At 48.8% G+C, this 24,904-nt stretch overlaps 1 protein-coding gene across 1 annotated transcript; it reads left to right on the top strand.

Moving 5' to 3' along the window:
• Positions 1 to 1,842: 1,842 nt before the first annotated feature.
• On the top strand, positions 1,843 to 24,297 carry LOC131289362 (autophagy-related protein 2 homolog A). The gene is made up of 9 exons (XM_058318597.1): positions 1,843 to 2,389; positions 14,953 to 15,340; positions 16,907 to 17,009; positions 17,083 to 19,686; positions 19,755 to 19,975; positions 20,073 to 23,504; positions 23,593 to 23,747; positions 23,817 to 23,963; positions 24,042 to 24,297. The coding sequence occupies exons 1-9, from the start codon at positions 2,222 to 2,224 to the stop codon at positions 24,270 to 24,272; spliced, it is 7,449 nt and encodes a 2,482-aa protein (XP_058174580.1). The 5' UTR covers positions 1,843 to 2,221; the 3' UTR covers positions 24,273 to 24,297.
• The last annotated feature ends 607 nt before the right edge of the window (positions 24,298 to 24,904 follow it).

Raw genomic sequence — 24,904 nt, 5'->3', positions numbered from 1 at the left:
TTTTTTGTTCATTCCTACCGTTTTATCGAACAAGAAAAGGAGAATTAACTAAAATTTAAAGCGATGTTTTTATTCGGGCGACCACGAGGTGGCGCTACGACCTTTGGCAGGTTTAATCGATTTTGTGGTACACACAAGATCGATTCAAAGACAGGTCGGATCAAAGCTATTTTCTGCTCCACCATTGTTGTGACAGTTCGTTTAAAAAGTGTTTACAAACATAATTGCATACTTGTGGGCCCATAGTCTTGCGGATAGAAACTACTCTTCTGTGTGAATATGGATCCTTTTGGTCGCCATGATTGACGAAATTAAGTGTCTTGGTCTGCCTCATGCGCAGCCTTCCTCTAGAGCATGTTCCAAACGTTTCAATTCCCTGCTTTGTTGATGAAACACACCAAACATTGCAGTTTTATCCCACTTTCCTGGGTGCTGAAAAGAAAAATACAAAATTTCAACCAACTGTCAAACATTTTCTCACGGTTTTTGACTCGTTACATGGTATGCTGCGACCTCTTTTTCATTGATCTTGAAGTAAACAAAGCAAGTTGCTTTGTTCGCTGTGTCAGTATGCATCGAGACGGCAAGCTGGAACAAACAACAACGCAAAAACTGGCACGGTCACAATTTGCCACTGCGGATGGCAAAACGAAAAACGAGTGGCTTGGAAAAACTTGTCCAAATCTCTGTAGCAAATCAACTCAAATCATTACTGGCCAAACAGTGATACACGGTTAATTACGTAAAAATAAGAAAACTACTCGTGACGGTAAACAAAAGAATAAGTGAAGGAAAGGGAAATTGTAAGTTTCACACATTTCGTAAGCAGCAGCTAGGGTGATGGTGGTGCAGCGATGGTTTCTACTAGAAATGCATTCGGAATCAAACTGTTGTGAGCAATCGTGGCAAACGCTGTTTGTAATATCTGTGTAAACGTGCAGCATGATTCCAGTTTTTTTTTGTTCAGCTTCTTACGATGGCGCTTGCTTGAGATAAGTGTGCTGCGAAGCGTAGTTCTCGTAGAGTTTGCAGTGGTAGCTGAATAGAATCGATGCAGTTTGTGGGGTAAATGCGATGTAGTGTTGTGAAAGGGAAGGGAAACCCCCTACCTCCGCTACGATATAAATATATACAACGACGTAGCGTTGGTGCTAGGACCGTCCGCCAATGGCGCTAGTGTATTGCCTCGTGGTGCAGTGTAGTGATGAGTATTTAAAGGAACCAGGAACTTCATTCATATTATATTTCATTGATATTTTCAAAAACAACAAATTATTCTTAAATTATATTCTCAAATTAGTTATAAGGAAAACTTTATCAACAACATGATTTTGAACATTTATTTAATAATCTAACTGAAGCAGTATTATTCTCCTTTTTATATTTATCTGTAAACCACGAGTTAAACTCTTTTATGGCGTAAGCATACGCATGCTTAAACTCAAAAAACAGTATATTTAAGGATAACTCTTTATTACGCGATTGACTGTAGATCCCGCTCTGAGTTCATAACTGCCAATCCGCGAAGTTCCCTTGCGCTGTGATGGGCGAACCAGTCGAGATCTTGTTGTCAGTCCGTGCACAACGTCGCGGGCAAGTGGACGTTCGACCAATTCTGTTCTCCTCAGAAGAGTGAGTCGCGAGTATTCTTTAGCGCGACAAAAGTTTTTAAATACCAATAACATCAATTGACTCATACTCAAGACTGGAAGTGGTGCTACTGGCGATCAACTGATTATCTCCCTTACAATTGATCTAGCACAACGATCTCATCTACGGAAGTGTTCGTAAAAGTATTCCTCAAAATATACCGTAACTAATTTAGTCGTGGTTAACAGTGTCTTTGGCATTTAGTCCTTCTGCAAGGAGTGTGTATAGGTCGCTTGTGATTTTCTCCTAAAACAGACCAATTTGCATTCGGGGCAGGTTGTAAATCAACAATCACACAGTTGTGCCTAAATTCGGCATCGATATCTCAAGTCTGTGAGAGCAACCAGAAACAAGATCGAACGTGTCCAAACGTGAACCGTGACTAATATTGGACATTATCTTCGTCGTGGTCGTCAAGTGCCGGATCGTTACCATCATCGGGCGTTGAAGAGTGGATATCTTGGTTGGATCAGTGCTTCCGATCATCGATCGTTCATTGGAGGGGGGTAGAGAGTAACGGGGCAGCCACAACAACGGACCACGGACGCACCCCACCACCACCGTCTTCATCATGCCTTGGTATGTCCCGTGGTCGGATGTGATCAAGAAAAAGATCTGTCGCTTTCTGCTCCAGCGCTATCTGGGCCGGTTCCTAGAGGAGAAGTTGTCGCTCGATCAGCTGAACGTTGACTTTTACAATGGAACCGGGACGGTGCACAACGTCACACTATACTGCCAGGTAAGAATCCGCACATTACTACCGAGGGAAAATATGGACAAATAAAATATCAATCCCCGCGGATTATACTGTGCGTCCCTTTTGATTTTCTTCTGTCCCGTTGAAGCTCGTACTGCTCATGCGATCGTGAGATGATGCAAACAAACTTAAGCAGAACAGCAAATACTGCAGATACAGCTGGAAACGTTCGCCGGAGGAAAACAAAGCACTTCGCCATCCGCCCGATTGGGGGGCCCGTTTGCCAATTGCGTTGTGTTTTCGTTTTCGCGTAAACAAGTCGCACGAACATGACGCGACCGATGACGACATGTTTTGAAATTCTGTTTTTGTTTTCGAGACTATCGTTCAAATGCGGTGAGGCGCACCTTTTTTTTTAGTCCAATATCCTCCAGGGCCCCACTTTTCCAGTGACCCCCTCACATGCCCTTAATTTAGGTTTAACTATTAGAATTTTTATTGTTGCTGAACAAAAGGCTCAGCCTGTTCGCCGACTCGCCTCGTTCCGGATCGACGACATCAGGTGATGGGTGATAAATAAGCAACTACAGATAACAAGCAGTCTCGAAACGCACTGTGTACGCTTCGCGAAGTGCGATTAGATTTTCACCCCGGCTACGGCAAGCACTTTTTAATTCGTTTCGACGACGCGTCCGTGGTGCTGCCATGGCAACAGCTGATGGAGTCTTTGCGATTCGTTATACGATCAGCGCTCAGGTTGTGTTTGCTTATGCTTCCTTCTTTCCCGTGCCGGATTTTTATTCATTCTCTTCGCGGGGTTTGCACTCGCACAAAAACACAGCCAGTGGAACCGATTGGGACGATCACTGGCATCGAAATGATCGTTAGAACATGGTGTTTCGCGGTACGATCTAGTCATCTTCGAACGGTGGTATAAATTTAGAGTTGCCTCATTGGAAAACTTCTATTACACCCGTCTCCGTTAGGGGCTTGGAAAGTGGGCGAGATTTCCTCCGGCGGAAGTGTCAAATCGTACTTGTCAGTTGGCCCCCGATGGGAAACGGTAATATAAATAGCGCACCGTTGGTTAAGCACACCCAACCCATGCGTCCCGATCTCATCCCGGGGAAGGTTTCACTTCCTCCCCCGGGTGCACCAGGGCGTTGCCGGTCAATTAGAGAGGTGTATACGTGGTGGCATCTCATCAGAATCAGAATCAGAATGACCGGCGAAAAAAGGTTACACAGTGACAACTCGGAATGCTTTTGTTTTGGTTTCATGTGCTACAACTTATGCCGACCTGCCGGTTGAGGCAGGGAAGCGAAAAAAACATCGTTCACTGTTTTGCCCACAAATCATTACACGCGACGTGCAACTATTGCGCATTACGCGGTGCTACCTCCCGTCAATGAGGCCGCTGGCGCCGAGAAATTCCGCTAACGTGGTCAGCACCGGGAAACGTGATAGATACCACATGGAGATTGTACATCGAGCCGATGCCGGGTTGAAAGTGCAGGTTCTTCTCTGGAGGGAAAATAGGAAGCGAACCAGCGGGTGGCAAAGGTCATTCGTTACGGCCAGCGATGAAGCCATACTAAGGGCATAGGGGTGAGATGGCCGATAAAACTTCTGGAGCGGATTTTATACAACAGCATCTTTGGTAGGTTTCGAATGCCAAAGTTTTCCGTCAAAAGAAAAATATTAAATAATACTGGAGTGTATAGCATTTGCATGATGAAGTATTGAAACAATGTGACAAGGGAAGTTTCTAAACTTATTCCTGATTTCGCAATCTTTCTTGTTTTTACTCCCGCATAGTTACTGCTAAGAAACCGTACGTATTGATAATAGAGACGTACTTGCCCGGAAGAGGTACCTTTTCACGGTAATGCACATAAAGCCTTCGTCTAACTTGTTCTCCGTAACGCATTCAACCGAGGCTTACATACCGGAACATCCTTCCAATAGTAGATAAACAACAGTGATGTTAGTCGGGGGCCAACACGTATCCGGGTGGATTCTGTGCATGTTCCGAGCAACCGACCCATTTTTACGATATATTTCAATCCCAAACTGTTTCGTGATAAAATGTTTGTTTAAGGTCTTTTACTGATAAGCTGTTTTATTATTTCTTAAGTTCTACAAACATGGTTAAATTCCTTTCTGTTCCTTTAACACATTTGTCACAGTTTCCTCCCAGTTCAAGGGCATTTTATGAACCGTTTGGTGAATTTTATGTCTCATCAACCCTCCCGTGAGGAACGTCGTACTCCAAAAGCACTTTGGTGATGGTGTGAAAAATCGATCGAAGAAATACGATCGATTAGCCAGTCCCACCCACACCCTATCGCTAACCATCATCGGAATGGGTTTGTTTGCACAGTGCTTTCAGCATGATTGCGGCGCGACGTGATGAGAAGACAAAAAGAAGTTACCTTCTTCGTACAAGAACACACGTTCGGTTCCTTTTTACCTTTTCTTCCCTTGCTCGTACCGAGGTAAGTGGATGCTGCAAAAACAGAAATGGCCGCAAAAAGACAGCACAAAAAACTTTCCTAACCCCAACCCATTAAGGGTGTATTGACGCATCTCACATGGTAGAAGAACTATCGTCTTAAAATAAAAAGGCAGCGTTTTGGGTTTAACTAGCTTACGCCGTGTGCCTATCGGGTTCCCGGGGAGAATCATGATGGAATGGTTAATGAGTCCCGATACCGAAATTAATCCAGAAAGAGTTTAACCTGCAAAAGCGAGCTTTGCCTGGAATGAAGTATCTGAAAATCTGGAAACAAACCGCAACGCACGTGAAACGGAAGACTAACGCAAACATTCATCACAAAACTCATGATGGGCATCGGCGGGGGTTCGGTCATTCCGAAGCGACGACTAAACCCATCACCAACACGCATTTAACGGATCGCGCTCGATGGTCGGATCGAAACCGGTCCAACGGCTGTGTTCCCTTGGTTCGAGTCGGCAGCCGCAAAGGATGGATGGATGGATGGTGTAATGGATATCAGAGCCGCCGGTTGTTCCCTTGTCCCTGTCAATCGTCTCGTCTGCGTGCGACAGTCCTGCGTTGCCATTTTCAACCGTTCCGTCGCGAAACGGTAGAAACTTGAACGTGATCGCGTCAGCTCTTGCCTGATCTTGTTTCTTATAATCTGTTTTGCTAATGCGAACAAATTGATGTGGATTGCTCAAGAATTATAAAATGGGTTGAAGTATTTGGAAAATACTAACTGGTTTTGGATTAGAAACAACAAATATATCAGGTCTTTTTATATGTTTGAATTTGTATATCGATACAAGGGGCTTTCCATTTGAAACATTCCATCATTCGTTGTTGTTGTTGACAGTCGGTTTAGCATCATTTTTTTGACGTTTCTGTTCTCAAGGCCTTCCTTGCTGCACTTTAGTGTTTGTTGATCGTTGAGTAGTGAAACATCTTCCCACGGGGTGGTCTAGAATACTCCCCATCTTGCACCGTTACTGATTCGTGCCGGTGCATTCATTGATCGAATTATGCTATAATATTTATAAATACATCATGGCTGGCAGACACGTTTCGACGCTCTCGCTGGGTTACTATCATCGGTCATCCTCCCTCAACGAAACTGGCTGTCGATAGAAAATTGCAAACTGTGCTGATTGAAGCGAAATGATTTCCCACGTAGTTTTCCCTTGCCCAGGTGACCACGCAGGGGGGCGATGGTGGTGATTTATTGATGACTGTAAGCATCAAGAAGGGCTGTGCTAACAACTTGCACTCGAGCACTTGTCGCACACGTGGCGAGACAGGGTCATGCGAGTTCAGGTGTTTCCGGCAAGGAACTCCGACGATTCCCGACCATTTTTGTTGTTGTTATTGTGTGTGTGTGTGTAAGGGTGGATGGAAAACGAAAACATTGCTACCGCCCTACACCCTTACGACACCTCTTGGGACGGCTACGCAAACGCAGACATACATAGGGTTTTTTTTTTCGCCAACCAAAAGCTCTCCTTTCGTTTCCTTTGTTCCTCGCGTCACTTCCCATCCCGATTCGGTGCCTCCGTCCTGCCGATGGATTCCTTCGTCAATCGGTTCTCCTACCTTGTGGCTGCCTCGCATACAGTTCCACACTACCCTTCTTCCCCCCAGTCGCGAATCGTCCCTTTTCCTGGACTCGCGAGAAGGAGGACTCCGTCCGGCGGTCGTTGCCGTCGTCTGGGAGATGCGCCGGATGCGCCTGCAATCTCGCAACGCTACGCTGCGCAATGATTCCGACCCTTCCCTCCACATACGCCTTCACTCTCCGCTACTGAGCCATCGGAGAGTTCTTTGTTTGGGTGTCTCCTGTATGCGAGACAAATAAAAAACACTTGAAAATGAATTTTTAGCTAGTTCGGTAAGGAGGAACTCTGTCTGTCGCACATGTAAGCACATAGCAGCCCTCCCCACCCCCACCCGAGGAGCCAGGGGGTGGTAGTAAAATAATGTTTAATTCCTTACCATTTCCTTTGAAACTTCCCACTTTCCACCGGGCCCGCACGATGATGAAGGCAGATGAAGAACTCGTTTCTGTTGTTTTGTGCGGTGGCTCTCATGACTCATGCCAACAACGCCAACCGACGACGACGACGACGACGACGACTGCTCCGTGCGTCTTTTGTCGTTGCGAACTGCGTTGCATTCGGCGTGCGTTGGGTGCAGTGCAAAGTGCAGCGTGGTCACGTAGACACACCTACCACCAGAAACCCCCCCCCCCCCCACCACCACCACCACCACCACCCAGTGGTAGAGCATCTCCGTTCCGGATGTACTTTTTAAGGGTGCATCCAAAACACATCGATTTCGCTGTTGCGGTTTGTCTTATTGCGCCGTCGAACACAAAGGAGCAGGGCTTCGGGTCGCTCTGGTTTGGCCGATGCTGCCCTCTGATGAGCCCTGGAGTCATTAATAAAGAAAAGTAGGGATAGAGGTTTGTTGCTTGCGTGGAATTTAATTTTATACTTGGCTCATAAAATTTCATTACCTCGCCGCTCGTGGTGCATCGTTGCATCCGGTGTTTGCGCTTGGAAGTCATCTTTTCTGGTGCTTTGTTTTTCTCGTTGCTGATGTTAACAGTTTGCTATATATCAGTCGTCAGTGTGTATATTTTATAATTTTCGCCAGTACCCGTATTTTACAGATGCCTTTCGTATTTCAATACATATTTTAGAAGCTTAAACTTTCTCTTAAATTTTTTAGATTAGAAAACTTTGTTATCATCGTTTTCCCTAACAATAAATAGGTTGGCTATCGGAATCCTTTGCAGTTGTTTTATCTGTCTGTAGTGTGAATAAGAGTTTTCAAATAGACTCCTTTGTAATATGGAAAGATCACAAGATTTGAGCGATATTAAATCCATCCACAAGCCATCTTCCGTTGTTGAACATGTTCTCCACTGCTACACAAGGGCTTCTACATTCTGCTGTGGTTTTGCACTCGAACATCGTTACGGCGAAGGGGAAAGGGTCAAATTCGTTAACAGTTGTCATGACAAGGCGACCCTATTTATTGACCACGATCAATCGAAGCATCGCGGGCAAAGATGATGATGCGTTGCCCTTTATCGAACGCCGACTAGAACGCACCACGGATCGCATGATTTATTCCCATACTCTATTTAGAGGAGTAGAGTGTTGTTAAAGGGATGGATTGTTCGTGGGCGACAAACGGGGTGGCCATATTTCACGATGAGCTTTCGTCAACTGGTCCCGCTTTGATGGGCAACGTTCCCAAGCGGTACTTGACCGACTAAACAGTGTTTACCGGCAAAAGCTCTCAAAGCCAGCCGTCTCGACGAGATATGCTTTTTCACAGACGGTCTTCAAAATCCACTTTGTTTGCTGGGGGGGAGATGTGTCACAGAGAGGGAGAGAGAATTGCATCGGTGCACGGCGAGAATCCTGCACCCTTTTCGTTGGGACAGTTACATATTCGTCCGCGGCCCATCGTTATCTGTCACGATTTGTCTCCCTTGCCTTTCACTGCGCCACGTGCCCGTGAGTCGGGCAAGTCGGAGCAAACGCAAGTAACATTAAAGGGGGGACAAAAATGTTCCAACCAAACGGAGGGGAACGCGTCAACACGGGATGATTGTTATGTTCCATTTGTTTCCATTCGTTTCGAAATCCCCAAGTGAGCACGCGTGTTTACTGGATGGGGAAAAATATTCCAGGAAGGATCGTCTCTAATTCTTTGTTAACTTTCGCTCGTCGACATTCAGGCAAACTTTACCTTCTAACGGGTTTATTAGGTTAGAGTTTGCTGTTTGGTTAGTTGGTTAGACTGGAGTTTGTTTTTTCTTCGAATGCTTTCACTAACATCGACTGTGACATGCCACCACACGCTTCAACCGAACAGTCCATCATGCACAAAATGGCCTTAACCCGAACGCTAATGGTGCGTGTGACACGAGTTCCATTTTCTCCTTTCGATGCGCCATTTATGTTAAACTGGGTGTGCTCGGGGGGGAATTGCAGAACCAGGACGAGTTGCTTATTAATCCGGAAATGAGACAGTTGATTGGAGGCACGGTGTATAATTTCGTTAAGAGATGGCTATATAGAAGAGGGAGAGAACGGAAGGAGAAACACACATGCAGGAAGCTCTCAAGTCCTTAAAAGGAGTCAATATGAAGCCTTCCAGTAGATTGCACCAACCAAGAGGCTGTTTCATCCGACGTAATCATATTCAGGGTCGATTACTGCAACTGTCGTTGCATCCCCGGCTGCAACTCCTTCAAGTGGGTCATATTCGCTGCAATGTAAAAAAAAGCAAATATGTCCTCGCTCGGTGTCCTGGAACTCCATCGTGACCGTGTCGGTATGCCACAGAGACTGCAATGAACATGAACACCAGCGTGCAGAAGCGATACAGCTGCAGTTAAAATGGTCCACTGCTGCAAGGACATGGCATCGACGTTCGCAGACTCGACGGTGCCAAGCAAGATCCCCCTTGTGGGAAGAGAGGCATAGCCACACGGCTGTCAAACGCCATCCAGCAGCAGCAAAAGGCACCCAAGGGGGCAGCCATCGAGACGCAGCTTACCACACAGCCTCACAATTGCATGCAAACGAGCACAGCGCACGAGTGGCGCGGGCTTTACGCCGTTAAACGCCTCGAGCCTCATCGAACAAAGAACTCCACGAACAAGACACACACACACACAGTGAATGGGGCGCTAGTGGCGGGCTTTCACTTCCCGGTATCCGTCTCGTTTTCTCACGCAGATTGCAACCGGTGGTGGTTTGCCCCAAGATCAGCTGCTTCGAACACAACCCGCTCTCGAGAGGGGCCGGGTCGATGTAGGTTGCACGGTTGCACGGAACATCGGTGACACCGTTTGAATTTTCCTTTCCTCTGGCAATGAATTTTCGCAACGAAGCAATAGTGTTGTTGAGTATACAAGCTTAATTCACCCTATCTTTTGGGATTTTCTATCCAATTAATCAATTTTCCTAATCCCGTCCGTTTTTCGAGGCGAACATTGTTGTCCAACCAGATTCGGTTCCGATACGCGCTACCAAAATGTCAAAACTGGTTGAACTTATACCTCCTTTTAGGCTCGATAAGTACAACACGTTAATCTACGATAGTTCCACTACTAATTGCACACAACACACAACGGTACCCGGTTGCAACTCGTGTGCACTTACACGAAGCGACAAATTATTAGTCACGCGCCATCGCTCCCTTCATTGGCCGTCGTTTCCGGCTTGTTTCTCCTCCCCGTCCATCAACCCTCCAACAACCAAGCTATTTTCTACAGATACCGTTTGATATTGCCCCCTTGAGAAGAAGGGCCGGGGGAACGGAGGCAGCCACTTCGGCCGTCAATCTTTCCTTCCATTCTTTCGCGATGTCTGGTAGCAGAAGGTAATCATACCGCTAAAGGTCACTGCAAAATTACGCACGGACAACAGCCGTCGAGCAATCGGACACGAGGAGGGGTGAGGTGGCACTTCCTGCGCCTAGCCGATAGCTTCTTGCCCTGCAAGGGTCCGCGGCGTGTCATTTGCTAAACGGTTTTTTTAAACATAAAAACAAAGCAAACTGTGATCTTTCTTCCACACGTTTGTTTTTATCTTGCACGAAAACGACGCCATGTTCGACGGCCATCCTTGTCGGGAAGAAAGGTGTTTGGGCCGTCAATCGGCCGGTGTGCTGATGTGGCCATGAAGCCCGATTACTGCCCTCCATATTTGGCACTACCACCCTGACAGTGACTCCTGTGTTCGGACAACGGTGGCCGAACTCAACGGCAAGTTGAAGGTCCTCAGGTGGCGCCGAACCTCGGGGCGCAAATGTGCTTCTTCAACAGCTGATTGCGTGACAAGCGTCCGTGGCCCCCGTCGCGAGTTTCTTAGGCCGACTTCTCTTCCTCCCGTCCCCCGTTCCACATACAGCTCGAGCTGTGTTTGCGCGCACGCGTGGCGCGCGATTGGCGTCGATCTCGTCGCCTAGCGGACGAACGAGATATATATTCCCCGCCATATCGTTGTGTTGGTACCCGCGGAGGTCCGGTTCTGTACGGCCATATATCCAAAAATGGAACACCGAGAAAACCTTGCGCGAGTTCGATGGCGACGCAGAATTTTGCTGGGATCGTGCAGGCCAAACAAACCCACTCTGTGGTCGGATGGTTGATAATCGGCGGATGATCATCGTCGCCGTTGCGACGTGGTGGCCAGTGGTATGGGTGTTTCTTTTTGAAAGTAAATCCACTGTATTTCAATGTTGCTGTTGCTACGCTTCCTTTTAAAAGCATGTGTTTAATTGCTTTATGTCATACATTACAATCGATTCCAAAGTGAAGTAATAATGTTGAACATTTGTCTGGACGCATTAGTAATGAGGAAGTCATAAATAGAATTCACAACGACGCGAACATAAAACATTACAAAGATGGGCTACAAACAGGAGCTCAATAAAATGAAGGAAAAATAAAAACAATTGAACATCAATAAATTTATCTAGAATGGCGTGGTTTGCAATCACTTGAAAACATGTTAAATAACATCTTAGAAAATGTGTTTCTAATAGTTGAATAAGCTTCAAAAACAGAATAAGCTTGAAACACGCAAAGGAAATAATACACTCCACAAACATGTTATTTTGAACCTTTGAACTTATAACCCAAATTTGTATTCGATACGATTTTCCTGTGGAATTTTAACGTATCAAAAAACATTTGGGACAAAATATACATAGTTTGATTATTAAATTTTCATAGAAGACGGATACAATCAAAAGACAGTCGAAAACGAATTTAAAATTTTAGGTGATGTTTTTTTTTTATTTCAATAAAAGGAAACTCTTTCAACTGTAAACCTTGAACCATCTCAAAAGCAGGAAGTGCCCTACAGATGTACATCTCCATAAAATTGATTTCTACCCCACGTGGTCAAGGAAGTCAAGGGCACACAAAGAACTCCCATGACTCATCGTTAGGGGCGAAAGTTATTTCCTAATGCACGCAATTTTAATTCCACCAACCGTGTGACACGGAGGAAAAACAGCGAATTTTCTACTAGACCCTCCACGGAAAGGGGGAACAACCGAGTTACACTGCGATTAGATTGTCACAATCGCTGAAGAACACGCGCTCTCCATGCGCCATGCTTCTTCCCCGGGAGCGTTATTTACATCGCGCAATGTCGGCAATGCATTGCAAAACGCAAGTGCACCCCATTTCCACACGATTTTTCCCCGCTTGCCTTGGGGACCATGGTTGTGGTCTTTTGTTTTTCTTCCATTCATTTCTACTTCAACGAGCGGACTTCCAAACGGTGAGTTGCCTTTTTTTTCGGAGCCGTGTATATATTTTCGCGAACTGGATTTTTCATTCTTCTCCTCCCCTCTTTCGGGGTGGCGTATGTCGTTGTTGTTGTTTTTTCTTTTTACAAGCATGTTGTGCGAAAATTCTTAGCCGCCATCGTCGAACAAGAGAGCGAAAGAAAAACGGCGCCAGCACACATAGCAAACCACAACTGACCTTCCCCAAACGAAAAGTATATTCAGCTGCTCTGGCCGTGAAACAGGGTCGGTGGGGGCACCAAGGGGGAGGCACTTGTCAAAACTGGCGCCATTGGAACATGTGTTTTTCCTCTTTTGGGCGGAGTGGAGCGTTTTCTGTTTCGTTTTTGTATCCATAAATTCAACAAGCAAAGAGTACTCCATTCGATGAGTTTTGAATGCGTCCGTGTAAGAAGCTGAAACATAGTATTATGACATGGAAGTAATGATTACATGACACAACATGGTACGCGAGGATTACAAAGAGAAGAACAAGAGCTGTTCTTATTTCTGAAATGTTCCTCCGGGAAATCGTAAAATAACACATTTGCCAAAATAAATTGTTTCCTCATCACACCAATCTCATGAGTTCATATCACGTCGTACGCGGTAGGCGAAATAAGGAAATCGAGATTTAAAAATAGCCCAGATATCATTGTACTGCTCGTACACAGTTTTGGGTAGTTGAACGCGGCTTCCACATCGAGCTACTAAACAGCAGAAGTGGAACAAATTAACATTCCAGTTGTGTAAGCTGACCCCGAACCACCCCGAATCCGCTGCCGGATCCATTGGACGTCCAGTATGCTGACCACCGACCGCTGAATCAGGGATGGCTAATTTCATAAGAACGAAGAGAAGCGAAATGAATTACAATTCCAAAACGCCAAAAACGTGCGTTTATTAGCGTATGTGTGTCGTGTATGTGTTTGTTGGTACCCGACAAAGCCAAGAAAGAAAGACATTGAAATTATGCAAAATGATGAACCAGCGGTTCTTGATTAATATTCAGCGGTGTGATCTCCCCCCCACCACCCTTTTCTGCCACGTGTGGAGTCATAGAGTGCTTTGTTGATCCTCGGGCTTTTTTTTTTTGTACCGGCTCGGTACGGCACAATGACTTCCATTGGCGAGCAAAGTGAGGATCCTTTAGCAAATGTGTTTTGTTTGGTTGCCTCTGATTACCTTTTGCCTATTTGCGATGTGTCTATATTTTGTTAATGCAATTTCAACGCGTGAGGTTCATGCAATATTGAGGTTCATGAGAATGTTTCCTAAATATGGTAACATACTTCACCAGATAATTTTTTCATACGTTTTCCTCCGGGCCGAATGGACGAGGGAACCATTTTCCACCAGACTGCACGGCGATCGTCTATTTCCCACCGTCGGTTTTCCGCGATCTATTGTGGCGTATTTCAACGCTAGGCGTCTTACTTTTAATCGCTCATGTATCACTCGTCTGCCTCGTGCCGGACGCGCCAGTGGCAAGTGCATGGGTCTGTTCCGTTGTTACTCAATTGCTAACCCTGCGTTGCTTTGGCTTGCCGTACGCTACAATGTATTCTAATGTGTACTGAGATGGGCCCTTCGAGTGGCAGTGTTTTATATACACATGACCGCACACGCTCCATCTGCTCGAGCAGTAGAGTTTGGTGACTTATAAGATGACGATAGAGTCGAGGAATATTTAACAGATTTATGAGAAATCCATTCAAAACGGGATGTTATAATGATAAGTATTATGACATCAAATTGCTCATTAGCAAAAATGGTACATTCTCATGTAGGAAAAGAAGGCAACATAGTGTGGAGAAATTAACACCTTGGCATCGCACTAATAGCCAACAGCTGTTCGCGTTCGCAACGGAACGGCTTAACGGGGCCAACTAACAACGACGACGTCGACGACGACGTCCGTTATGGGCGAGCCGAACTCTTCGCGCACGCACCGAACACGTGGAGCAACACAATGGCCGGATCAGCGGGGTTCTACGGAAGCACTGGGCTCCAAAGTGCGAGTCGCCACGTGACGTCAACGTGACGGCGAACGCTGTTCTCGTTCTCGTCGTTGTGTAGCGCGAAGGGAAGATGTCATTCACGCGGATTCACGCATGGCCACATCACAGAATGACTCCCACTCGCACGCGCATGGAAAGAATCGTCTGCCCTTTTTTCTTAAGTGTATTTCCCAGTCTCCGCGGACATCTTCGACCCTGAACGCGCGCGACACGGAAACGCCAAACGTATTTATCGCGCATATATACACCGTTTCGTTTTCCCATTGGCAACGTGTTTTTTTTTCGGCCATCTCCCCACGTCGTCAAATGTATGTTGTTGCCCCTTCGCGCATTTAATCATTACTTCTGGCTGAAGTCTATTTCGTCTGCATGTGTTCGTGTTTGTTTAGGCACGCCAGCACTCGGTTTGTTATCGCTCGGGCAAGAAGCATGGCTGTGTGGTAGCCTTCGAATCGTTAGACGATCAGCATTTTGACGCCTTGTCGGTGTTTGACCCGAAAACGTGGTTGGCCTTGCGGGCCATACTCGGCCCGGTTTGGTAGAACCGAATCTTCCGCAACGTGGCCGAAAACGTTCTGTCAAACGAGATCTACCAGCGTTTTCAAATGGTCCAGCCTTTTTTTTTTTGGTTAGGGGATTTGATGTCTAACATTGTTCATTTCCACATGATTATTTATAACTGTTAAACCGTTGTTAACGCTTTATTCAATTTAGTAACCCTGCTTGTCTTTTTTTTCTTTTTCTACTTCTCTCCCCTCCAGGCCCTGAATGAACTGTGCGAAGGTCAAGGATGGGGCATCGAGGTGACGGGTGGACACATCGGCTCGGTGACGGTGAACGTCCCGTACGACTCGCTGCTGGCCAAAGACAGCTCGATCGAGGTGTCCAACCTGACGATAAGCTTGCGACCGAAGGCCCGCCCGACCGATGGCACCTCGATGCTCGAGTCGATGTGGTCCTCGATGTCCAGCTCGATGCAGCTGGCGCAGGAGTATCTGGAGCGGGAGAGCGGTGGCAGCACGGCCGACGGTCACTCCATCACCAGCGGGGGCCGAGGGGGAAGTAGCGGCGGTGCCGGCAATGCTGGCCAACAACTGCCACCGAGCGCCATGGAGGGGCTGGAGAACTTTGCACAAATTATCGACAATGGTAAGTTTTTATGATAACGAGTAGTAAAAATCCCCTTCTTAGTGCATAAAGAACAACAAATCGGTACGAGGCATTGATAGAAAAACAATGTTCATTCCAATGCAAGGGAATGGAGCCTGTAAAGTGTTATAAAATAGCTCAGCGAAAGTAATATCAAAGGCGTAGTAGAAGTAAAAAGAATAAACACCAAAACGGCTTGGGACATAATAAAGTAAATCTATTTATAAATGGTACCACTCACCGTATCTATCGTTAGCAAAGAACCAACAAACGACGATGTGTTTAAAATGCAGCAAGCACATTTTAATTGGTTCCAAGAAAGCAAAATTGAATAACAAAAACAAATTCACTAGAAACGCCATTAGCAGTGAGATGAAGAAATAACATTGTCGAACCAACGAGGCAACATTGTTGATGAATATATTACAGACATTCGCCAGTTCTGCACAACGACGGCAGAAAGGCGGAAACTTCGTCTATTAGAGTTAAATTATACCTTGCGTTAGGACAAGATCGTCACATACCGTCCGTAGTTCTCCTTAGGGCCATTTTATAAATCTCTTCTAGCACCGTCCCCAAGCAAGACAAAATCAAATTTCTAACGCGCAAACAGTAGCATGCGCGATGCCGGTGAGTATCACTGGAAGTTCCCTTGGTGACCTAATTTCATGGCGCGCGAGCGCACAACTCGCGGAGGAGTTTCTGCTACTTTGAACGATTAGATTTGACTTTTACCTTCCGCGTCGTCGGTCGGGGCCCGGTGGAAAGGGGGATGGGTTCACTAGAGCCACCATCACAACCACCACACACACAAGGAAGAAACTGGAGCGTTTTAATTGGTGGTACTGCGCCAAGTAGAAAGTTCTTGAGCAACGGACTCGGCTTTAGCAGGTCGTGGCCAATCGGTTCGGTCTACGGTGATGTATTGCGCGTTTATTGGTTCACACGTTTTCATACGTTTCTATTTCCTCAATCTTAAATGCAGTTTGGTGCATGTTTTCAACCACGTATTTGCCGCAAGAAGTAGCAAGGTCAAAAATATAAATGCTGTACGACGGTCAGATTATTGCATCTGGTTCACACTTCTACGCACTAACCCACTTTCCACTATGAGACGGAAGTGGGGATTTTTGCGCGACCCGCCCGTGCAATCACGGTTGCAGTGTCACGCCAAATACGCGTGGACCACTCTTGTGACGGGCCAGATAATGTTTATAAGTAGGCTCATCTTGGGTCGATAAGAAAAGTATTTTCGGCAACGGACACAAACAATCAACGGTGGCGTGTTTAAATTAATTCACACCGGTACCAGCTCCTGGCCTCCGGATTAACTGTGTCAAGGTCTTTACGGTTTACTCATGGAATGTGCCACTACTTAGCAGTGGCGCGGGAGTATGGAATTGATTTGTTTACGATGTGCTAACCGTCTTCCAAATTTCACTTAATTACGAAAATGTGCAACAAAGCGATAAGTTGCCATACGATGTCTTTTTTTTGTTACATTTGAGACAAATGAATGATACATAATGTAATAATATTTTTACTTGTTTTTTTCCTTGGTTACAGTGCTAAATAGGATTAAGGCAAAACTGTTTGACACTGAAGTAAGGATAGAGTATCTCGCACCGGACGGCGAGCGAGGGGTAGCTGTGATAGTGAAAATCAAAAGGTAAGTACTCAATACTTACTCACTCCGATTCATGTTGGATCTAATGCTTGCCTCTTCTTTTCCTCCCCGCCAGTATCGATTACCAGAATGAGGCTGGAAATGATCCACCGGACCGCGGTAGTCCCAAATCGTCTTCGTCCTCCGGTTCGGACGCGTCGGGTCACACAATCGGTGGTAGCGGCAGCCGACAAAACCAGCAACAGAAGTCGTTCCTCATAGCGACACACGCAACCCATCACATCACCATCGAGGGAATCACGTTCTACACCGAAGAGTTTCGGATAGACAACCCGCGGCTTCGGCGGCAGCAGCAACGCACGGGAGTGGACGGAAGTTCGGCCGGTCCTCATCAAACGGCGGCCACGGTGCCGATGGTGGACGAAAGTATGATAACGAGCGACCAGTTTCGCAGTGCGATCTCCAGCCTGCCGGACGGCGGCAGCACCGAGGGGGACGGATATTATAGCTATAGTAACACAAGCGCATGTGATAGTGGCAGCAGTCCGGCGAATAGTGGAGGTTTTTACCGGAGAAGCGACAGTAGTGGCACGGACCGCGAAACAGATCCAGGGGAGGAAGACGATGAAGAGGCCGACAGTGGGGAGGACGAATATGGCGAGTACGGGGTGCGGATGTACCGCTCGGGGGAGATCATTGTGGGTAAGATTGCGTCGCGCCAGGAGATCCGGCTGAAGATGAAACAAGCGGACAATCTTCCGGGTCCGAACGTCGAGTTGGAGTTGTCGGTCGGATCGATTCAGCTGTTCCTAACCCCGCGGCAGCTACATTCGTTGGTGCTGGTATGTGATAGTTTCCTCGGTAGCAACGAGGAACCACCGCCACCGCCATCGAGCAGGGAACTGAAGGGACAGGCAGGCCGGAGACATCAGGAACCGTCGGCGTCAGCAGCCGAGTTGGAGTACCAGCAGAACATGACACGAATGGGCGGTGGAATTGGCCTAAACCAGGGCTGGTCGCTTGCCGATCCGATGCAGACGATGATCCAGGAACAGGCGGAATTTCTTCAGCAGGACTATCGTGACGAGGAAGGGGAGATCTGCTCGGAATCGATCATGTCATCGACCAGCTCCATGACGAGCTCGTTCACTTCCGGCAGTACGGCTTCACGGACCACCGCAACGTCGGCCGCTAGCCGTCGGCGTATGATCGATCCGGATGCAAATGCGGACATTTCCAAGTTCAATGTACGCGTGGCAGCAATCGCACTGGTGCTGCTACACGATGATCTCCTACTAGAGAGTAGTGCGAACAGTACGACCTGCTCGACGGAGTCGCCCCTTTCCGAGGCAAGTGTTCAGCAGCTGCAAACGAAAGCGGATCGATTTTTCCGATCAATCGGAGCCCTCGGGCTAGGGCTCGGTGCAAACGATATCGTGAACGCGGGTTTGGTGCTGGACGGTGCGTGCGACAGTAGTCACCTGCGGCTGCTCCTCGCCCCGATCATTCTCGAAGGAGACGAGCAGCGTAACCGGTGTGGGTCACTTCTCCGCTTCTCGCTATCGATCGCCCGAGCAGATTTCCGTGAAGTACTTCCGGATGCCTCGATTCCGCTCGTGGAGTTTTACCGCGAGCAACCACGTCCCAACAACACCTCGGCGCAGCTCCCCAAGCGGCCCGAAATCAGTGTAACCTTCGAGCAGAGCTGCAATGCACTTCGGGGAACCAGCGGGAAACGGTTCTCTCCTCCGCGCACGAAAATCCACTTCATGATGGCACCGTTCCTGACGGAGTTTGACATTACCATGCTGGATCGTTTGAGTTCGCTTCTGTATCAGTCACCATTTGCGTCCTACTACTACGCAAATGTTGCCAGCGGAACGGCCGTCCCCACGCCCGACAGTCCATCGACGCCGGCTGCGGGGACACAGGTGCGAAGTTCAAAACTGGAACCGAAAACCGAACTGCAGCTCGAATCGCTCGCGGTAGACTTTCGGTTGCGCTTTCCCATCCCCGACCTGCGGCCGATTCACGACCCGCAGCGTGTTCCCTGGTGGCGGCGAAACATCCGTCCCGACTTTATCCTGCTGAAGCTGGAACGGGTTCGCACGGTGATCACCCTCAACCCCCATCCCGTGTACGACATTTCGGCGAACGAGATAAAGCTGTACTACTACGAGTCCGAACCGGTGGTGGTCCAACCGGGAGCCACTTCCGTCGGTGGCACCGGTGGTGGTGTAAATATCGGTAAAACTGTGATGCAAGAAAATGCCTCCCCCGGCCAGGTGCCTTCGGTCGAGTACCCGCGGATAGTGATCGAATTACCGAGCGAGGCGGCGTTGCAGAAGGCGCTACAGCAGGATCCGGCTTCACAGGCGCCCTCGTCCTCGCGAGGGAAAACGGGTGCAGCGGGCAGCACCGGTCAGCAGCAGCAGCAGTATCGTAGCCAAGAGGAAAGCGATAGTGAGCCAACATCCGGCGAAAGCTTCGGTGTTGCTACTGGCCGCTGCAAGGAAGACACACCGTTCAGTGCGAAGCGTGTTTGCCGGGAAAGTGATACACCGCACGGCAAAACCGCCACCGCGGGAGTCCCGGACGTTCCGGAAACACTAACCCTGCCGGGTGATACGGATGAAATGAATGCGTTCTGTTCGTGTGCGATGAAGCGCGCCAAGCTACAGATACGGGTTGAATTGCCCGTTGTTAGTTTGCAGATGAAGTAAGTACCGTGCATGCGGTGGCAGTTTCTGGCCGAATAAACTCTCCAACATCTTTCTTTTTTTGTAGATCGAAGCATCTGTACGAGGTGATTTATAATCGCATCAGTACGGATCTGTTGCTCTGGGAGCCGAGTGCACCGTCGGCGACGGCCGCAGCCGAAGCACAGTTAAACGCCCACCACGCGTCGAAGGTGTCTTTCCAGGAGCCGGAAATGAGTCTTGCCGGTATGGGCATGATGGATTCGATCTACATGCCGTACACGATGTGCCAAAGTGGGATACAGTTGGGTAAGCTACAACCTTAGGAAGTTTACTCAGTGGACATTGTGCTTCATTAAAATAGTGTCTAATTTAATTGTATTACTTACCTTTCTTGTTCCTACAGATTCCAGTTCGTCCGCAACAAACTCCGAATCGGAATCAGACTCGGACGGCATCTTTTACTCGGTATACGATCGAAGCAAGAACACGATCGGTGGAAATGTCGGTGGAAACGTCGGAGGAGGAAGAAAAGGATCCTCTCATTCGCATCGCAGCTCGTCCCACGGTGGAAGGCTTGCACCGTCCACGGTTGTTTCCGATCGGGGTGCTAATACGATCGCGTTCCAGGTAAACATCGGCCAAGGTATACTGACAATGTTCGTGCCGGTCCGGGACGCACAAAAGCACGTCATTCCGGGGCAGCTCGGTGAGTTCGTCATACGACTGAACTCGGGGACAATTTTCTCCGTCAACGGGTTCCATGGCAATGCGAACCTCGGCTACCTTTGCATCCAAGGAAAGTCGGCGGAGTTCTACCACTGCGGGTTGATACCGACGCCGGCTAGTAATCCCCCGTTGCGGCTGATTAACAGCGTGCTTCCGTCGTACCTTCAGTGTACGCTGTATCCGACACCGAAAAACCTTACCCTGCACGAACAACGAGGGTGTGCCAATCGGGAGATGATCTCACTGGCCATACAGATTAAATCCGTACCGGACCTAGCGATCAAGCGCATCCGCATGGCAGCCGGAATACAGCTAACCACCTTGCGGCATCACTCGACGCTTCCGCAGCACTCCTGGTTGACGCAGCTGATCGATATGCTAGACGTGGTGGACTACCCGGTGCAGGGCTACACGCCACTCGGTGTCGTCACCGAAATGCATCTCCACCTATGGGACTGCGCGATCGACTACCGGCCGCTTTACTTCCCGTACCGGGCCATTATTACGGTGGGTTCGTTCATGATCAGCAGCAACATCACGTCGGGCAGCAGTGGCCTAACGCTGAACTTTATCGCCGAAGATGTCACACTCAGTCTTGCTCCGCAGCAGGTGCAACCGTCAACGAGTGGGGGCAAGGATTCCTCGAGCACTAGCAGCCATCAGCAGGTGGCGAACAGCAGCAAAATCACGGTCCTTCCATCAAATGAATTGGTTTGTGTCGTCGAAGTAGGCCTGTTTGAGATTTCACTCATGCTGAACGAGCGAGTTACGGTGAAATTCCCCAAATTTGATCTCCGAACCGCCATAAATGATGTGCACGTGCGAACGTGTGCCGATTCAGCCCGAGCTCTAGCACAGCTGATCGCTTACCTTGCTGCCGAAGGTGATCTACTGCTTCCGGAAGGGGACGCCAGTGGGGATGACATTAGCTGTGGAGGATCCTCCTTGGTAGGAACGTTGGATACGACTGTCGGTGGAGTAACTGGCCTCGAGCAAAAAGAAGTCTCCCAAGGGGGGAGCCTTCCGATGGGTGGAGAAACGGAGGGTGAGCTGCTCCCGGTACGACCGCCGTCGAGTGCCAGCGGTCCGGTAGTGACACCCAAGCAGCAGCAACGCGTCAACACACTGATGGCTGATGCGATGGAGGAAAGTTTGTACATCGAGAGCACCGCAAGCGGTGATGGCGTTGACGATGACCCGTTGCTCGGTGGCGCCGACGGTGGAGCTGGGGTGGAAATGTTTTTCTTCCCCGACGAGGATCAACGGAAACCACCGAAGGACGGCGAAAAGGTTCGCGTTGGTGGGGGTACGATCGTTTCGGACAGTAACAGCAACAAGCGTCGGTTCGGTTCGGATGACGATTCGTTAAGCATTGACGAGGGTTCGAGTATTCCATCGTCTTTCCACGACGATGATCACTATTGGCGCCAGCATCAGCAGCATCAACAGCAGCATCAGCAACAAGAAGAGATGAATCCATCTGCTGGGGTAGATGATGACTGCACAAGTGTTAATTTGCGAGAGTTGATCAACTTTGAGCGATCCGTGCTTGGCCAGCAAACGTACAACTACGGTGCGGGAGATGACGAGGACGACGATACCGGTGTTGAGGCGCTTCCACAGGTAACGAACGAGTTGGGCGATGTATCGAAGCTCAGCCAAAGGCGTCCACAGGCATCGTTGGTCGTTACTCAGCAGCGCAAGATTAGCTCCGATACGGACGACGACTTTTGCATCATTGCCGACGAGGAACGACCGCACCGGGGTGGAGACTCCCATAACCAGGAGGTTCCCGTATCGGAGGATCCCATCCGCATCGTGGACAACCATTTCAGCGTGCCAACGGGCAAGCCGGATCTTTTGAAGGCTCCCGAAGGATTCCCCAGTGCGGTGGAGAGGTACACGATCTGCGAGATGACCATCACCTGGCACATCTATGGCGGGCGTGACTTTCTCACCAAAGACGACCGCCGGAAAAAGACCAAACAGCAGCAACAGCAAGTGGCAGGGCAAGGGCAACCCGTTGCTACGGGAGCAAAGGTGACGACGTCAAACTTCCCAACCGCAATGCCCATGTCGGAGGCGTACAAATCGGGCGTCAGCTACTCGAAAGGTTCACCATCGGTAAGCTTCGGCGGTGGCTCGGCCGCGGCGGCAGCGCTTGCGAAGCTGACGTGGAAGACACGCGGTGGTACCGGCCGACAGCACGACACGACCATGGAGATCCACATCAGCAAGGTGCAGTTTTCGCACGAAACGTACCCGGGATGTACGAAGGAAGCGTCCCGGCAGGTCCTGCTCATCAACGAGCTGGAGATCGTGGACGGGTTGGCCGTGTCGAACATTAAAAAGTTCCTCTACCACCCGAAGCTGCCCAGCCGCCCGACTAGCAAGCAAAGCACGAACCACATGGTCGTCATCAAGGCACTGCACATGCGTCCCAATCCGGCTCTCCCGGCGCAGGAGTGTTGTTTGCGAGTGTCCGTGTTACCGATTCGGTTGAATATCGATCAGGATTCGCTGCTGTTTTTGATAAACTTTTTCAACCAACTCGGAGGTGGTGGCGATCTCTCCGAAGGACCACAAGGTTCGACCGGAAGTGCTGGAAATGGTGGTGGACGTTCGTCACAAACGACTACCCCAGCGCATCAGCCACCCGTTATGACGGTCGAGTCACTCCCGGAAGCGGTACAGGAGCTGCAGGCGAAGAAAATGGTCTCAGAGAACCTGATGCTGCTGATCGAGGAAGAGGAAAAGCACAAGGACGCTCAGGAGCAAGGCGGAATGGCGGCGTACGGCGACTCGGGTGATTCGGGAGCCCCCATTTACTTCCGCAACGTCATCTTCAGTCCGGACGTACCGATTCGCATCGATTACCATGGGAAGCGGATGGAACTTTCGCACGGCTCCATTGCCGGCCTGCTGATGGGGCTCGGGCAGCTACAGTGTTCGGAAATCCGACTCAAGAAGATCTCCTACCGGCACGGTTTGCTCGGTGTGGATCGTTTGCTGAACTTCCTGCTCCAGGAGTGGCTACAGGACATCAAGAAGCACCAGCTGCCGAAAATTATCGGTGGCCTTGGGCCAATGTATTCACTTGTACAGCTCTGTAAGTGGTAGTACTGTGGACGGCTGTGTGTTATTTAGCCCCTTTGGTGGTGGAATCTAATTGGATCTTTCTTTCCAACACATTTTAGTGCAAGGAATTTGGGATCTTTTCTGGTTGCCTATCGAGCAGTACCAAAAGGACGGGCGAATTGTTCGCGGACTACAGCGTGGAGCGCAAAGCTTTACGGCCCGTACTGCCTTGGCGGCACTGGAAATTACCACCCGTATCATACATCTGTTGCAGGTGAGTAGAGAAGAGAAAGGAATTAAAAACGATCAACTGTTTCACAACCCTTTTTTTCTTCATTTGTAGATAACGGCCGAAACGGCATACGACATGATTTCACCCGGACCATCGATCCGTCGGGGACGTGGCAATCGCAAAGGAAAGAGGAAACGCCTCCACCCACCGCAGGACATCCGCGAAGGAATGTCCAACGCCATACAGATCGTTCGAGAGGTAGGTTAGGGAGGTCCCACTCGCTCACATTTCGCGCTACGATCACCGACCCGGCTTTCCCTTCTACCCATTTTACAGGGAATCTCGGAGACGGCACACAATCTGGTAGAGATCACTGCCCTCGAGCATGACCAGAAAGGATACACGGGCGCCGTCGGTGCGGTAATGCGCCAGATACCACCGATCGTGGTGCAGCCGATCGTGTTGGCCACGCAGGCCACGAGCAACGTGCTCGGTGGCGTCCGGAATCAGCTCGTCCCGGATGCGCGGGCCGAAGCGCGGGAAAAGTACAAGGACGACGTCGAGTGATGATGCTGTTATGCGCACGAGCCACAAGCATTGACGATGATGATGGGCACCTTTTCTGTTTATTTATAAGCTCTAGCTAGTAGACAGTGTTGTTTCCATTATTATCGAGCGAGCGCGATCGAACGCTTGGAATGAAGAAAAAGGAAATGCCTTTATTTTTACTTCGGTTAGTATATATATATATATTTTTTTTTTTCTAGTGATGCTACCCACGAGGGCAGCCGTGTACAGATTTAAGATCGTTCATTTTATTTAACTTTCTGTCCCGTGTTTCTTTTTCGTACTCGAAGACACGAAACTTAAACTAACCCTTATATGAACCCTAAAGTGAAAGATGATAAAAACACAAACGATGGATCAAACTAAAGTAACAGACAGTTTAATCAGTTCTCTCCGCCGCGCGAGGAAAGAAATCTGCAGCTAAAACTTCCACTCGTTTCTCAGTAGGGCGAATTGCAGCAACAGTTCACTATCAGCTGATGTTCGTAGCACGTGTTGGCGTACAGGTAGCTGCATCCCTGGTAGCCACAACCACCGCCGCCGGGTCCACCAAACCCACCGAAGCCACCGCCCGGGCCACCAAAGCCACCGCCCGGCCCACCAAACCCACCGAAGCCACCACCGTACGGTGG

The sequence above is a fragment of the Anopheles ziemanni genome, chromosome 3, assembly GCF_943734765.1.
Source record: "Anopheles ziemanni chromosome 3, idAnoZiCoDA_A2_x.2, whole genome shotgun sequence".
In the NCBI taxonomy this organism is placed as follows: domain Eukaryota; kingdom Metazoa; phylum Arthropoda; class Insecta; order Diptera; family Culicidae; genus Anopheles; species Anopheles ziemanni.
Note: the sequence above shows the minus strand (reverse complement) of the source record. Positions and strands in the feature narration are given on the sequence as shown.

What these genes read in the sequence shown, in the direction of transcription:
- LOC131289362 (XM_058318597.1), top strand. Translation starts at nt 2,222, where the DNA reads ATGCCTTGGTATGTCCCGTGGTCGGATGTGATCAAGAAAAAGATCTGT. An exon ending in ACGTCACACTATACTGCCAG is followed by an intron (nt 2,390 to 14,952) that starts GTAAGAATCCGC and finishes TCTCCCCTCCAG; the next exon opens with GCCCTGAATGAACTGTGCGA. An exon ending in GTATCATACATCTGTTGCAG is followed by an intron (nt 23,748 to 23,816) that starts GTGAGTAGAGAA and finishes CTTCATTTGTAG; the next exon opens with ATAACGGCCGAAACGGCATA.